This window comes from Rousettus aegyptiacus, unplaced genomic scaffold (assembly GCF_014176215.1).
Source record: "Rousettus aegyptiacus isolate mRouAeg1 unplaced genomic scaffold, mRouAeg1.p scaffold_m13_p_16, whole genome shotgun sequence".
Lineage (NCBI taxonomy): Eukaryota > Metazoa > Chordata > Mammalia > Chiroptera > Pteropodidae > Rousettus > Rousettus aegyptiacus.
The window spans coordinates 45,207,942-45,220,240 of NW_023416291.1; the positions used below are offsets into that span (position 1 = coordinate 45,207,942).

Sequence of the window (12,299 nt, forward strand, 5' to 3'; positions counted from 1 at the left end):
TCCTCTAGGAGGGCTTGGGCGGGGCCCTTTAGCAGGGTGGCTGGGCCTCCCAGAGAGGCCGTGGGAAACAGGCCAGCAGCGCGCCCTGCCCTGTGTCCCGGCCCAGTGCCAGCCATTCCGGGGGCCCACCGCTGGCCCCGCTTGCCACGCCTGTCCTCGGCCGTCTCCCACTCTGACCCTCTCCCTTCCACCAAGACCAGTAAATGTCCTGCGCTGGGGTGGCCTTGCTTTCCTTCGATCTCTTTTCTGCCTAACAACCTTAGCGGTCGCCTGCCCCTTGCCCCCAGCCCATGCATGGCTCAGAGTGCTGCACAGACAAAACCTACACACCGAGGGCTGTGCAGCTCCTCGCTCACCCGCAGCAGCGGCCCCCGGGAGCCCGTGCCCGCGACCCTGCAGTGCGGCCGTGCGGGCAGCAGGGGGCAGCACCGGCTTGTCTCAGGCACGGTCAGGGCCAGCTTGGCCCCACCGGGTGGCGGCTGAAATGTGTGGTCTCTGCACTCCCGTCCGAGACTCCGTGATTTTAAACCTTGTGAGGACCTGTGGGACCTGGCTTTGTTTTCTTAGACAGACGATCTGTTATGGATCCATAAAAGGGAGACAATAAGGACGGAGCCAGGCCACCGGGGAACCTAGTCGCCCACTGAGCCGGCCTCTGAGCCTCCGCGCACAGGCCCCTCTGTCCAGAGCCATTTCGTTCTCACGGGGCTGTCCCCCACTGCCATGTGCAGCATTGCTGGTGTCTGTGAGGGGCGGGGGTCCCCTGGGAATGGAGAGGGCCGGGGAACCCCAGGCCAGGGCTCCCATTGGCTAAAGCTCCATGTCAGTCCCGAGGGAAATACTCCTTTCCACTCATCAGGGGCATTAACATGCCCCTAATGAGGAAATCTGCAAACTCTATAGTTCAGGGCTCGCGAACACAGAATATAGAGTTGACGTGACCGGAATCTGCCTGGCTGTAAGACAAGGGTAACGGTGATGCCCGTCCTTGGGGAGGACACGAGACAGAGCACTCACAGGGCCTGGCCGGCCATCGATCTTCAGCCCTCAGCAAGCCACGGTTAATAATTACACAGATGGCATTTGTCAGAAACACGATGATACATTTTCACCAGCAAAGCGATAGCAAACCTCAAACACAAACCGCCCTCCACGGCGTACGTGCAGAAACACAGATGTTCATTCTTTAAAATACAGAGCACTCTGGTTTCTGGTCGGGGCCCTTCCAAGTCTGCGGTTCTGGGCTTGTGGGTGGAAAAGTGCTTGGCTGTCTGATTTCCAGCCTCTGAATTGACCAGGGAGACTTTCAAAGCCCCTCTGTAGTCATTTCTCTGCAGGTGCTGGTTCCTCCCAGAGCTGTCTCTAGGGCGGGGACCGTGGTCCAGGCCCCGGGCTGGCAGAAGGCCTCCTCGGGGAAGCTTTCAAGGCACAAGGACGCGTTTCTGGTCACCTACTCTGCTGCCCGCGGGGCAAGCTGGAAAGCAAGATGGGTGGGGCCGTGGAGACCTTGAGACGGCGAAAGGGAGTCTCTGCAGGCGGGACGCACCTGCGCCCCAGGAGGGGCGACAAGGCGGCGGTGCTCTCTGCCTCCCTGGCCAGTCAGGGCGCTCGCTGGCTGGAGCACGAAGCTCTCTGCGGAAAGGTGGGAGGCCCGGGCTTCCTGGTTGCTCCCAGGGCTGGCCTTCCACCGAGATAGGGCACGTTGAAGCCCCAGGAGGTGCTCACAGTCACTGGACAGGGTGTCCCGAGTGCCTGAAATTCTACTGTTGTAAATTCATTTTTTAGTGTTGAAAATTGCTCCCCCTCCCCCCCACCTCTGTCTGCAGATCCTTTTCATGAAACAAATGTTTCTGGAAGAGGCAAGTCACAGACCCTCGTGAAACGACAGCCTCTGTACGAAATTGCTTTCGGCCTTGACGGCACAGACCAAGACGGGGTGAAGACCCTGGGATAAACTGGGGCGGAGGTTAGCAGGATCGCTCTAAGGGATGCAAAAGGTGCAGTAGCCTCAGAGCCGGTGGAACGGAATTCCTGGCCTGAGGACCAAATCTGGCTGCAAAATAAATGCACTTTGATTTGCAAGCACCAGGTGTTAAGCGAATTCGAATTCAGCGCAAAGGCCTCAGCAGGGCTGCGGTCCCTCCGCTCCCCCCAGGCACAGTGCCTCCCCTGCTCGGTTCACCTCTGGGTGTAGGACTCCTCTGCACTTTAGACAGCCTGGCCTCCACGCCCGTGTTTTGTGTCCGGGCACCGAAAGGAAGGAGGTTGCTGGAGAAAGGACCCCCCCCTCCCCTCAGCAGGGGCCTGGGGCCGCCTCCCGCGCCCCTCACCTGGAACAGGTAGTCTCCGGGGGGCACGTCGGTGATGTCCACCCACTGGCAGTCGATGTCGTGGCGGTACACGTCCCAGCAGCCCATGGTGATGCCCTGCTCGCCGAAGTTGGCGCACTCGTAGCTCTTCTGGCTGTCTGCAGGCGGGGCCGAGGGAGCCCAGGCACCGTGATGCGCCCGCAGCCCCGCTTCCGTCCGCGCCATCTCCCCCAGGCCCCTCCGTCAGCACCCCGCTTCCCCCCCAAGCCCAGCCCCCCTCCGTCAGCACCCCGCTTCCCTCCCCAAGCCCAGACCCCCCCCCCCAACCTTTGCCTCGTAGGGCTCGGTATCCCACCCACCCCGTGTGATCCCCGATCCTCGCTCCTTTCAACAGAATCCCTTGCTCAATTTTCTGCCCACATCTCAGCCCTCCTCCCTTCAGACCCGGCCAGGGTCCCCCTCCTCCAGGAAGTCTTCCCTGGCCCCTCTGGCCTGCCCTGGTGGAATCGTTAGCCTGGGAATGGAGTGCACGCTTATCTGGGAAAACTCTGGCATTTATTACTTAGCGTGATGTGGAGTCTCCCTCTGATTAACCAGCACTGGGATTTGGGCTGGGGTCTGGTCTGTCCGTCTCTGACCCTTACTGGGCCAGCTGGTTGTCCGGTGGACAGTAGGTACTCACACCCGGCTGGCTGTGTGACTTCACGGCCTACCAGGGGCAGTCACATTTGTCGAGAGGCTGCCATGCTGGGCGCTGCTCTGAGCATTGGGTATACCGAGAAGAAGCACGTGTCTCCTCGGGACGCGCCCGTCATGTCAGGATGGCAGGTGTGCCCACAGGGGTCACGGTGCGAACGGGGCAGCCTCCCGGCGGTGTGAGCAGAGTGCTGCCTCCGCCTGGGGAGTCGGGAGAGTCTGGGAGCCTCAGAAGGGCTCATGGGAACTTGGGCGTGAAGGGTGAGAGCCAGTGCGGCAGGGGCGCTCGGCATTGAGACACAGGGAGACAGACGGGCTGTGGCAGCCAGGGCGGGAGGGAACCACATGTTTGGTCTGAGGGGGGCCCCCGCCAGTGCCTGTCAGCATAGCTCTGGGGAATCCAGGCTCCTTCGTGGCCAGGCCTTGCCCGCACCCCAGCCCCAAACACAGCCTTGGAAGCCCCAGTCGAGAAAGGTCACGTGCAGAGGAGAGTCCGCCGTGGCCGGAGTGGCAGGGTCCGGTGTCACACCTGGGCTCCGGGCGGGGCGGGCATGGCCATGGGGGCTCGCGAGTCCCTCGGAAGCACCCCAGCCCCCCACACAAAAGTACCTCCTTCACATTCCGTGTCCTCCAAGCAGAAGCTGGCCTTGTGGCCCTCCGCCACCTTGGTGCCGTTGAGGTTCAGGAGGTCGTAGTGGGTGAACACCTCCATGCTGTGGTAGTGCCTGCAGCGAGGGACAGCGCCTGGGGCTCAGTCCCCAGAGCGACCGACCGCCTGGCCGGGGGTTTCCCTCCGGGGACAAGGGTGGAAAGGCGCGGCCGGTGGGAGAGGAGGGATGAGAAGGGATGGCTCGAGGAAAGGAGGACGGAAGCAGACAGCGGTGACCGTGGTAACCGTGCTGCCGACTGCCGATGGGGGAGGGGGGCTCAGCGGTCGGCCGGCCGCTCACTTCCCGGGCCCCAGTGCCCTCATCCGCTGCATGGGAAGGATGAAGCATGGCGCGTGGGGGGCGCTGTGGGAATTAGTGAGGAGGACGGAGAGCACAGGACCTGCCACACGGTAAACTCAGCGAATTAAGTCAGTTGTGATCAGAGCTTTTAATCACCCTCCGGGGCACGCGGAGGCTCTCACGGCCCGTTCCTACTCCGTACACTTCCTGCAGACTGGTGAAAGTCCCTTTCCGATGATGTGATGATGTCCGAGTGGGAGTATGGTGGGGAGGGGAAAGAAGAGAAAGGGGGAGGGTCCTCAGAGTGCGGGGGAGGGGCTTCATCCGGGCTCCCGGGGGCGGAGCGGGCAGGAGGTGGGGACTGGGGGGGGGTGCCCAGCCCACTCGGGCAGCCTGTGGCCTGGGTGGGGAGGCCCAGCAGCAGCTGGACGTGAGCAGCAGGAGGTCTGTGCTCCTTGCATGGGACGAATGAGAAAGGAGGCGGAAAAGGCAGCTCGGGGGGCCTGTGGGAAGCAGGAGTGGACCCGAGGCGGGAGAAGCTCCGCGGCCGGGCCCCCGGTTTACCTACCGGCCCCCGTCTCTTCGCTGGGGGGGTGGGGGGAGCGGGGAAGGGTGCAGAATTGAGAACAGATGCAGATGCTTGGAAATGGATGCGTTCGGTTCTGGATAAACGCGGGGAGACCTGGCTGCCGGGGGCCTACCCTGAGGCACTGGCTGGCCAGGCCCGCCCTAAGCGGCAATGTGTGTGTCATGAGTCTGCGACTATCGGGCACCCTTGTCTCTCTCGTTAAGGGACATGTGGGAAATGGGGGAAACGGAAGACAAGGTACCAAGGCCCGGGGAGCAGAATCGCTTGTTTTGTGTACGGGGTGACCTGAGCTTTCTCCTCGGGGAAGCGGGAATGGTAACAGGACCCAGTCCCGGGGGCATCGTAAGAATCGCCACACGGGAGACATCGCAGAAATACCTAACTCGGAGCTCGTGACAGAGGAGTGCTGGGCGCCCGTCCACACTCTCCTGAGGCCGCTCCCGCAGTAGCAGGAGGCGTCTTTTTATTGTCACCACCAGCACGAGGCGCCACTAGCATCCCCAAGTGGCTTCCACGCCTCCCTCCCAGCCTCGAGCTGGCTTCAGACTCTGTCCACGGGCAGCAGAGGACGAAGGAAAGAGGGGAACGAAAGGGACAGGCTTTCGAAGAGGAAATTAGAGGTTCCTCCCCGCCTTTCTCCTGTGTTTGCTTGTGCTAAAAATAATGTCAGAAGTTCCTACACTGGGCTTTTCCTAAGTCACTCATGCATCTGGGTGAAACGATCCTGAGCCGGGGGCCCACGGAGAACATTTCACAAGGGCGCGTTTTGTGGTAGCCGAAGAGACGGCTTTGAGAGAGTCTCTTTCGGCTTCTTGAAGGAGCAGTAATGAGACATGAGGTCTGACTCACCGCCTAACACATGTCTGCATCCTTCAGAGAGCCGCTTCTGTTACCCTGTTTACCAGCTGGAAAAACCGAAGAGAAATGGGTTTGTGCTCCGTTGTCTAAACAAAACTCAGACGGAGGCCACAGACGGACTGTTTGTTGGGAGGCCGACCTCCTCCCGCCCCCACCCCCTGCTTCCTGCGAACTTGATTTAAGAGTCTTCCCAAGCTCTTCAGTTTTTCCCTTATGAACGCTGGGAGGGAAACAGCTGGTCTGGAGCCGCCCGGTTCTAGCTGGAGCCTCTCTGCTCTGCCTCTTGGGCACACGCGGACATCGCCGCCAGAGCCCTGTCTCCATCCCGGCCACCAGCTGGCCGGGGAGCCCAGCGGCACCCCCACCTTCACCACACACACACACACACACACACACACACACACACGCACGCACGCCAGGGAAGGCGGGAGGGGGTGACCTGCTGAGGAGGGTACCCTCCTTCTCTGCAGGCTGAGCCGTCTCCTTTGGAAGACAGGGCCTGATCCCCGAGGTAGACACAGCAAAGCTCCACTTGGAAAGAAAGCGCAGAACTCTAGGGGGAGAGAGAATAAGCCGACACTCGATGGCGGTCACTGCGTCCTGGAGAGAGGAAAGGCAGCCTCCAGCCGGAAGGCTTCAGAGCCCCACGTTAGAAGACGTGGGGCTCGTGGAGGAAGGAGGTGCTGGGTGCACCCTCGATGACAGACCAAAGCGGGCCAGAGAAAGGCGGGTGGTTTGGGTACAGTCTTTGTTATTCTAGGTTGTTGGGAGCCCAAACGAAACCCAACCAGAGAGCCAGTGCATGTTGCAGGGGAGATGCTCCTCACGCTCCACCCCTTCCCCACGCTGGCCACCTGTCTCCCAGTGCCTCCCGCACGGACCGTCCTGGCCGGCGCTCGGCCGTGGTGGGACAGTGCTCCTGTCCCCATTTCGGGGTGTGTTCTAGACTCGGGAGGTGCAGCCACAAGAAGCAGGGACCCTTCTGCTTGCTCCATCCTGCCTTCCCGACATGCTAGGCAGCCCCCCGGCCGGAACGAGGCCCCACGGATATGACGAGGGCCTAAAATTAGCTCACAGAGGCCACATCACATGCATGGGGCTTCGATCCAGCATGGGAGCTGCTCCCCGCTGGGGGGCGCAGGGTGGAGTGAACAAAGCTGCCCCATGTGGAGGGCTGTCCGCCTCTCTGCTTCCCCAGCTCCCAGCACCTGTCCCGGGCTCCCCGGAGGTGGGAGGGGGAGCCCTGGGACAGAGCAGGGGCAGAGCTGCTCTGGACCCTGCCGCACCTTGGTGTCCGGCTTTTTTGGCCCCTGTCAAAGCTGTGACATGACGTGCCATGTAAGCAGGTGTGGTTCTCTTCCCTGGGGGCACAAGAAGCAGGAAGGGGCCCTCAGCCCGCTCACCAACCTAGGGCAATGCAGACGAGGAAGAACGATGCAGGGCCCCGTCCTCTACGTCTGGCTGGCAAGGAGCCTCCTCAGGGGGTCAGAGTCTGTGTTTCATCTTAGGGCTTTCCAAGAACATAGCTCTGTCCCTCACTGCAGCATCCGTTAAAATGGGAGCCATAGTTTTCCCCATTTGCAGTAATTTGAGCCAGCGTTCTCAACTTTGACTCCACAGAAATAGGATGTTAAATGGTCCAGCAATAATTGTTTTGAGTGGAGGAAAGGCCAGCTTTCACGAGACTCCCAGAGCGACCCAGCAGAGTTTTGGGGCCACAAGGCCTGTTGGAAAATCCTCCCACAGAGCCTGGAGAAGTCCTCAGAGCTCTGGAGCCTGGCTGGGGGGCCCTCTTACATTCCCTGGGGCTCTAGGGTCGTAGGTTCTCAGTGACAGACCACGAGGGGAGGTCCCAAGGGACATCTGCTGAGCTACATGTTCTTCCCCGCCCGCCCCTCCCGAACCATTCGCTGGAACATCTGTGAGCCGGGAAGCGGAACAGACCACAGGAGAAGCGGGCGGGGGGCGGGGGGGGGGGGATCGGAAGCAGCGCTTCCACAACATCACCCGGTCACCCCGTGCGTCCCCAGAGGAGGGACCGCTCCTGGGAGAGCAGGCGTCTGTCGCACAGACTCCTTCCACGTAAGGTCTGGGCGGACCTCCCGGGTGGGGCAGAGACGCAATCACGCCGCTTACAGACGCACAGGCGGCGTCAGCCCCCGCGGGCCCGGGCTCCCGCCACGTGTCCTGAGGACACCCGGCACCAACATGGTCACGGCTTTCGTGTTACCCTTTGACGTCCGCCCTGCAGAAGACCGACACGCTTCTACATAAAGAGCGATTCTTGGGCTAATTAGGACTTTCGGAATGCACAGACGCCCATTACGAAGAGAAACCGGCAACCCTAAATTCCGTCATAGTCCTCTCCTTTGACACAGCTGAACAGCTCTATGCCAGAACTGAGTGGGATGTGACCAGACCATAGCCGTCACGTGAAAGAGCAGCCAGAGGCGGTTTCCGATGCCGGTCCAGCGGAGGCGGCAGAAGGAGCGCTCGCTTTGGGGCCAGACAGTCCCGGGTCCGAATCCCCGCCCAATAGCTTCCTGTGCCAATCAAACGCCAAGCCTCCATTCCCCAGCCTTTGAAGACGAGGGTGTTCCGTGCCTGGCACTTAGAGAGGGGTCACTACACGCCAGTTGTTGTGCCCCTAACAGTGACCACCGCGTGTCAGAGCGGGAAGGACAGACACCCAGAGACGAGCGGGACGGGGCTTCTCAGACGGTGACGAGCGCACCAGCCCTGGGCCCGGGGGTGCAGCCCTGACGCCAGGTGTGTCGGCCACGGGCCTCATTTTAAGACGCAAGGAACAGGTGCAGAAGCCCTGTCGTGTGGATGGGATTCTGAGCACAGAGACCAGCGCTCACGGGGCCAGCATCCGTGGACCCCTCGGGGGTCTCCCGGCGCTGAGCTGAATGACGGGGGCGTCCCTGGCTTCCTTTTCAAAAGCATGCGCACCTCTGTTCCCTCCACCTGCCCAGCTCAGGTGTGAGCAGGAAAATGTGACCAAGCAGGGTCACCGGTTCTGGGTCAGAGTAAGAATCGAGGCAGAGGGAAAGAAAAAAAAGAAAGAGAGAAAAGGCTGGGCGATGAGCAGGGTGGCTTCTGTTGGCTCCGGCAAGGACCGGCTCTAAGATTTCACTGTTCTGGGCCAGGATTTACAGCTCTGGGATCAAGCCCACAGGCTGAGGGCTGGAAGGGACATTAGAGCGCTCAGGTGACGTGGCCCAGCAGGTCAGAGGCACAGCTGGGTTGAGAGAGCAGGTCTCATGACTCCCGGGGCTAGAATGCTGCCTCCACACCCACAGTCATCTTAGAGATATTTAAAATACATTTTTAAGTGGACTCGGAGTCCAATAATCGCAGAAACCCCAAATACCCTGCAGAGCGTCAACTTCCTGTGGACACACTTGAACACCACTGACCAAGGTCAATGGAGGGGCACTGGGTGCTCAAAACAAAATTTGTTTCCTCACGTTAGAGGCATTGGAGGCAAGATTGAGAGAGAGAGAAAGAGAGAGAGAGACAGAGGACGCACTCAGGGAAGGCGAGGCGGGCCGGGGCATCTGGGGGCAGAGCATGGCTTTGACCCAGTGGTTCCGAATCCCATCTCGGCCCGCGGGGTGCCGGGGGCAGCTCGGGGGCGGTGTGAGCAGGGCTTACCTGTGGCAGTCATGCCAGATCCACGCGTGGCGGCCGTTCTTGGGCCGGAAGTCGGACTGGCCATTGTTGTGGATCTGGGAGGAGAAGCGAAGCAGCCGTCGGTAGCCGGAGGTGGGGTTGGTCTGGGCGGCCGAGGCCGACAGGCAGTTCTCCTCCATGGCGCACTGCAGCATGAACATGGGCCGGTCCTCCAGGTAGGTGCTCTGCTGGACAATCTCCGCGTTGAGGACCAGGTCAGGGGCGGCTGAGGGGGCGGACACGGTGTGCAAGGGAGATAAGAGGCCCCTCGCCCATTCCCAAGTGGTCGACTTCCGATTGCTAAGCTGGGACAAACCCCCCAGTCCCGCTTAGCACCACCGTCTGGAACTGGCTCATGGCCCCCCGCCCCAAGGTCACCTTCCCTGAGGAACTCTACCCCAAATGCCTCTTCCTCGCTCTCTGACAGTCTTCTCGGATACCTCCGCCATCTGGGCGATGGGGACGTTTATCCTATTATCCTCTCTACTTTCAAGTGGTTTGAGGTTTTGTCCATAATGAAAAGTGAACAATTACAACGACAATGACAAACAACAACAATGTTCCCTCTGCCCAGAGAGAGACTTGCTCCAACTCTTCCGGAAGTGGCACGGATCTATTTTCCAACGTGTGTCATATTCTGTGTAGCTCTCTAGTGTGCTAATACCGGCTCCCTTCAAATACATCTCGACGTATTTCCTTGTGGATACATGTAAATGACAACATCTATTACGTGGCTGCATCATATTTAATTCATAACCCTAGCCCGCATTTTCTGATATACTGGTTGGGTGGACCTTCTCTCAGGTACAGATAAAGCTGTGATAAAACATCGTGTAGTAAATCTGCGTATCTAGCTTCTTTAGAATATCTTTCTATCAGTGAAGGGGCTGGGAAGAAGCGTTGCATATTTTCAAGGTTCTGATGTGTATCACTAAATTGCCTTCTTGACTGGTTCTTCCAGTTCCTACTCACACTGGTTCTGGGCGAGAGTTTTAAAAGTGCGTCTTTTAAAACAAGGTTGATCTACCCAATGGCCACATTGCTCGTAGCAGGTGTTAAAAAGACTTAGTGATGGCTACAATCTATATTTGTTGTATAACTATGTGAGGTGTTGCTCGTTTACAAAAGGATTAACTATGTTTCCATTTAAAGGTAAGATTCTGCTGAACATTTCTAGCACACGTCAATTCATAAAAATGTTGTCTATGATCCATTGACAACCAGATCCATCCACCTTTTATTTTCTGACAAGTTGCTTGTAAATTTCTAAAGTGTGTGCTTTAGAAATGTACTTGCTTCCCTTAAGTACATCAGAGCCTGGGGTACTCCCTGCTGTCTGCACCCCCTCCCCACAGCCCCAGGCTGCACGGGGAGCCCAGTAGGTTCCCAAGGAACCCTTGCACCTGGCAGGGCTGGGGACCTCTAGAGAGCAAACCCGCCCCAGGGACTGCGTGTGGGACCGGGCACTAGCGAAAGGGCCCACAGGTGAGACGTGGGGCTGGGAGTGGAAGACGGAAATCGGCAGGCTCCCCGGGGCTGAGAACTCTCTCTTCTTGGGGGCCACACACCAGGCCACAACGCTGCTGGCACTGAGTGTGCTGGGCACTTCTATCAGAGGGAGCGGACAGTCTCATCCATTGTCTGTGCACTAGCCGGTACTCAGTGGACAGCCCTCTGCCTACCTTCGAGCTGAGCAGAGGGGCCTGCCTGCATCAGACCTTACTCTTCCTGAGAGGAGGCCAGCTCTACTTCCAGCTCGAGAAACGTAGTGTAATGTGGCCTGCACTTAACTGGTACCGAGGGGCTGTGCTCCCAGCATCTGCCACGGGGCAGGGCCTGGACCTCCCCGGCATCCACAATTTCCACCAGCAGCTCCTCAGGGGTGTACATTCACCCATCGACCAAGTGTCATGAGGAGCACGGCACTAGGCTCTCTGGACAGTGCCAAACAAGGCAGATCTCGTATTCCAGCAGCAGAGACGGAAGCAATATGAACCGATCATAATGGTGGCCTGAGCTCAGAGGAGAAATATAGGATATGTCGGGAGTTATCACAAGGAGACCCAGTCTGCGTGGGGTGGGGGTGGGGGAGTGGTCACGGAATATTCCCTTGGAGGCAGATACATTTTAGTTGCTCCTGCCCGGAGGATGAGCAGAGATGGGAGGACGTAAAGCTAATGCATGAGGGCAGGGAGAGCATTTCAGGTCAAACGAGTGCCACAGCTTGGGTGGTCAGGACTCAGAGGAGGGGGAGGAGCCTGAAATGAGGCTGGATGACAGGCACCTGCTCGCATCCCTGTGAGTGGTTACATGCCGTGAGAGAGCCTGGCTAGGGTTTGAACAGGAGAGAGCAGGCGTGGGAGGCGGGCATTGATTCTGGCTTCGGGGGAGGGAGGAAGCTGGAGGCACCAGTCACTGTGGGGGTCCCAGCGGGGAGCCCCTGAAGTAATACAGTGTAGAAGACTGTCGCCCAGACGGTGACAGCGAGATGGAAGGGGTAGAGCTGAGAAAATGCAGACAGGTAGAAAGGCAGATGGACTGATTATGGGGTGATAAGGAAGCGGGGAGGGGCAGGGGAGGGAGGGAGGGAGGTGGGGGAGGATTTGCAGATTTGGGGCACGTGTAATTGGTTGGATGAGAAAATATAATCGCAAAGGGTTGCCTGAAGAATACACTTTATCTCCCTGAATAGAGCATCGAGCCAGGTCCGCATTCCTGGCCCAAATGGCTGTTGACCCCCTGCCGATTCTGAGTGATGGCTTCAGCCTAAACTGAAGGGTTCTCTGAGCGCCAACCCTGAGAAACTCATCTTCGGTCCGCCACGAGGCTCTAATAACTCTCGGTTCTCATAATGAGAAACCCCCTTTGTAGAACTGCAGGCTTCTCTTGACTCGTGGGTTTGCTTCTATCTCACGGATACTGTTAATTATGTTAACGAGCAGGTTTCCCTCTTCCCTTTGGCTTCTGGGAAGCTCACTGTGAATCTCACAACCTCCTCGTAGTAAATGTACAGGACTCTAGAGCACTTATTTTTTATTAACCTCTCTTGGCTCCATTTCGAGCCACTGCCTGTTAGCCAATATCTACTTTTCTTTATCCACTTCTATGTTCTGCTACCTTGAATTTCATTTAGGTTTATATTTATTATCTAAATTTCCTACTGGGAATAAAAAAGTATGTTATTAATATAGATAAATTAATGAGTCAAGAAAAGGCCCC

General features: G+C 58.5%; 1 protein-coding gene across 1 annotated transcript in view; it reads right to left on the bottom strand.

Annotated features, from left to right (window-relative positions):
• Window positions 1–12,299, bottom strand: part of LOXL2 (lysyl oxidase like 2) — an 82,183-nt gene that overhangs the window by 3,005 nt on the left and 66,879 nt on the right. The window contains exons 10-12 of the mRNA XM_016141533.2: window positions 9,063–9,306; window positions 3,615–3,730; window positions 2,331–2,467 (exon numbers count right to left, since the gene is read on the bottom strand). Coding sequence (XP_015997019.1) covers window positions 2,331–2,467; window positions 3,615–3,730; window positions 9,063–9,306 — 497 coding nt within the window. The remainder of the gene's footprint in view (window positions 1–2,330; window positions 2,468–3,614; window positions 3,731–9,062; window positions 9,307–12,299) is intronic.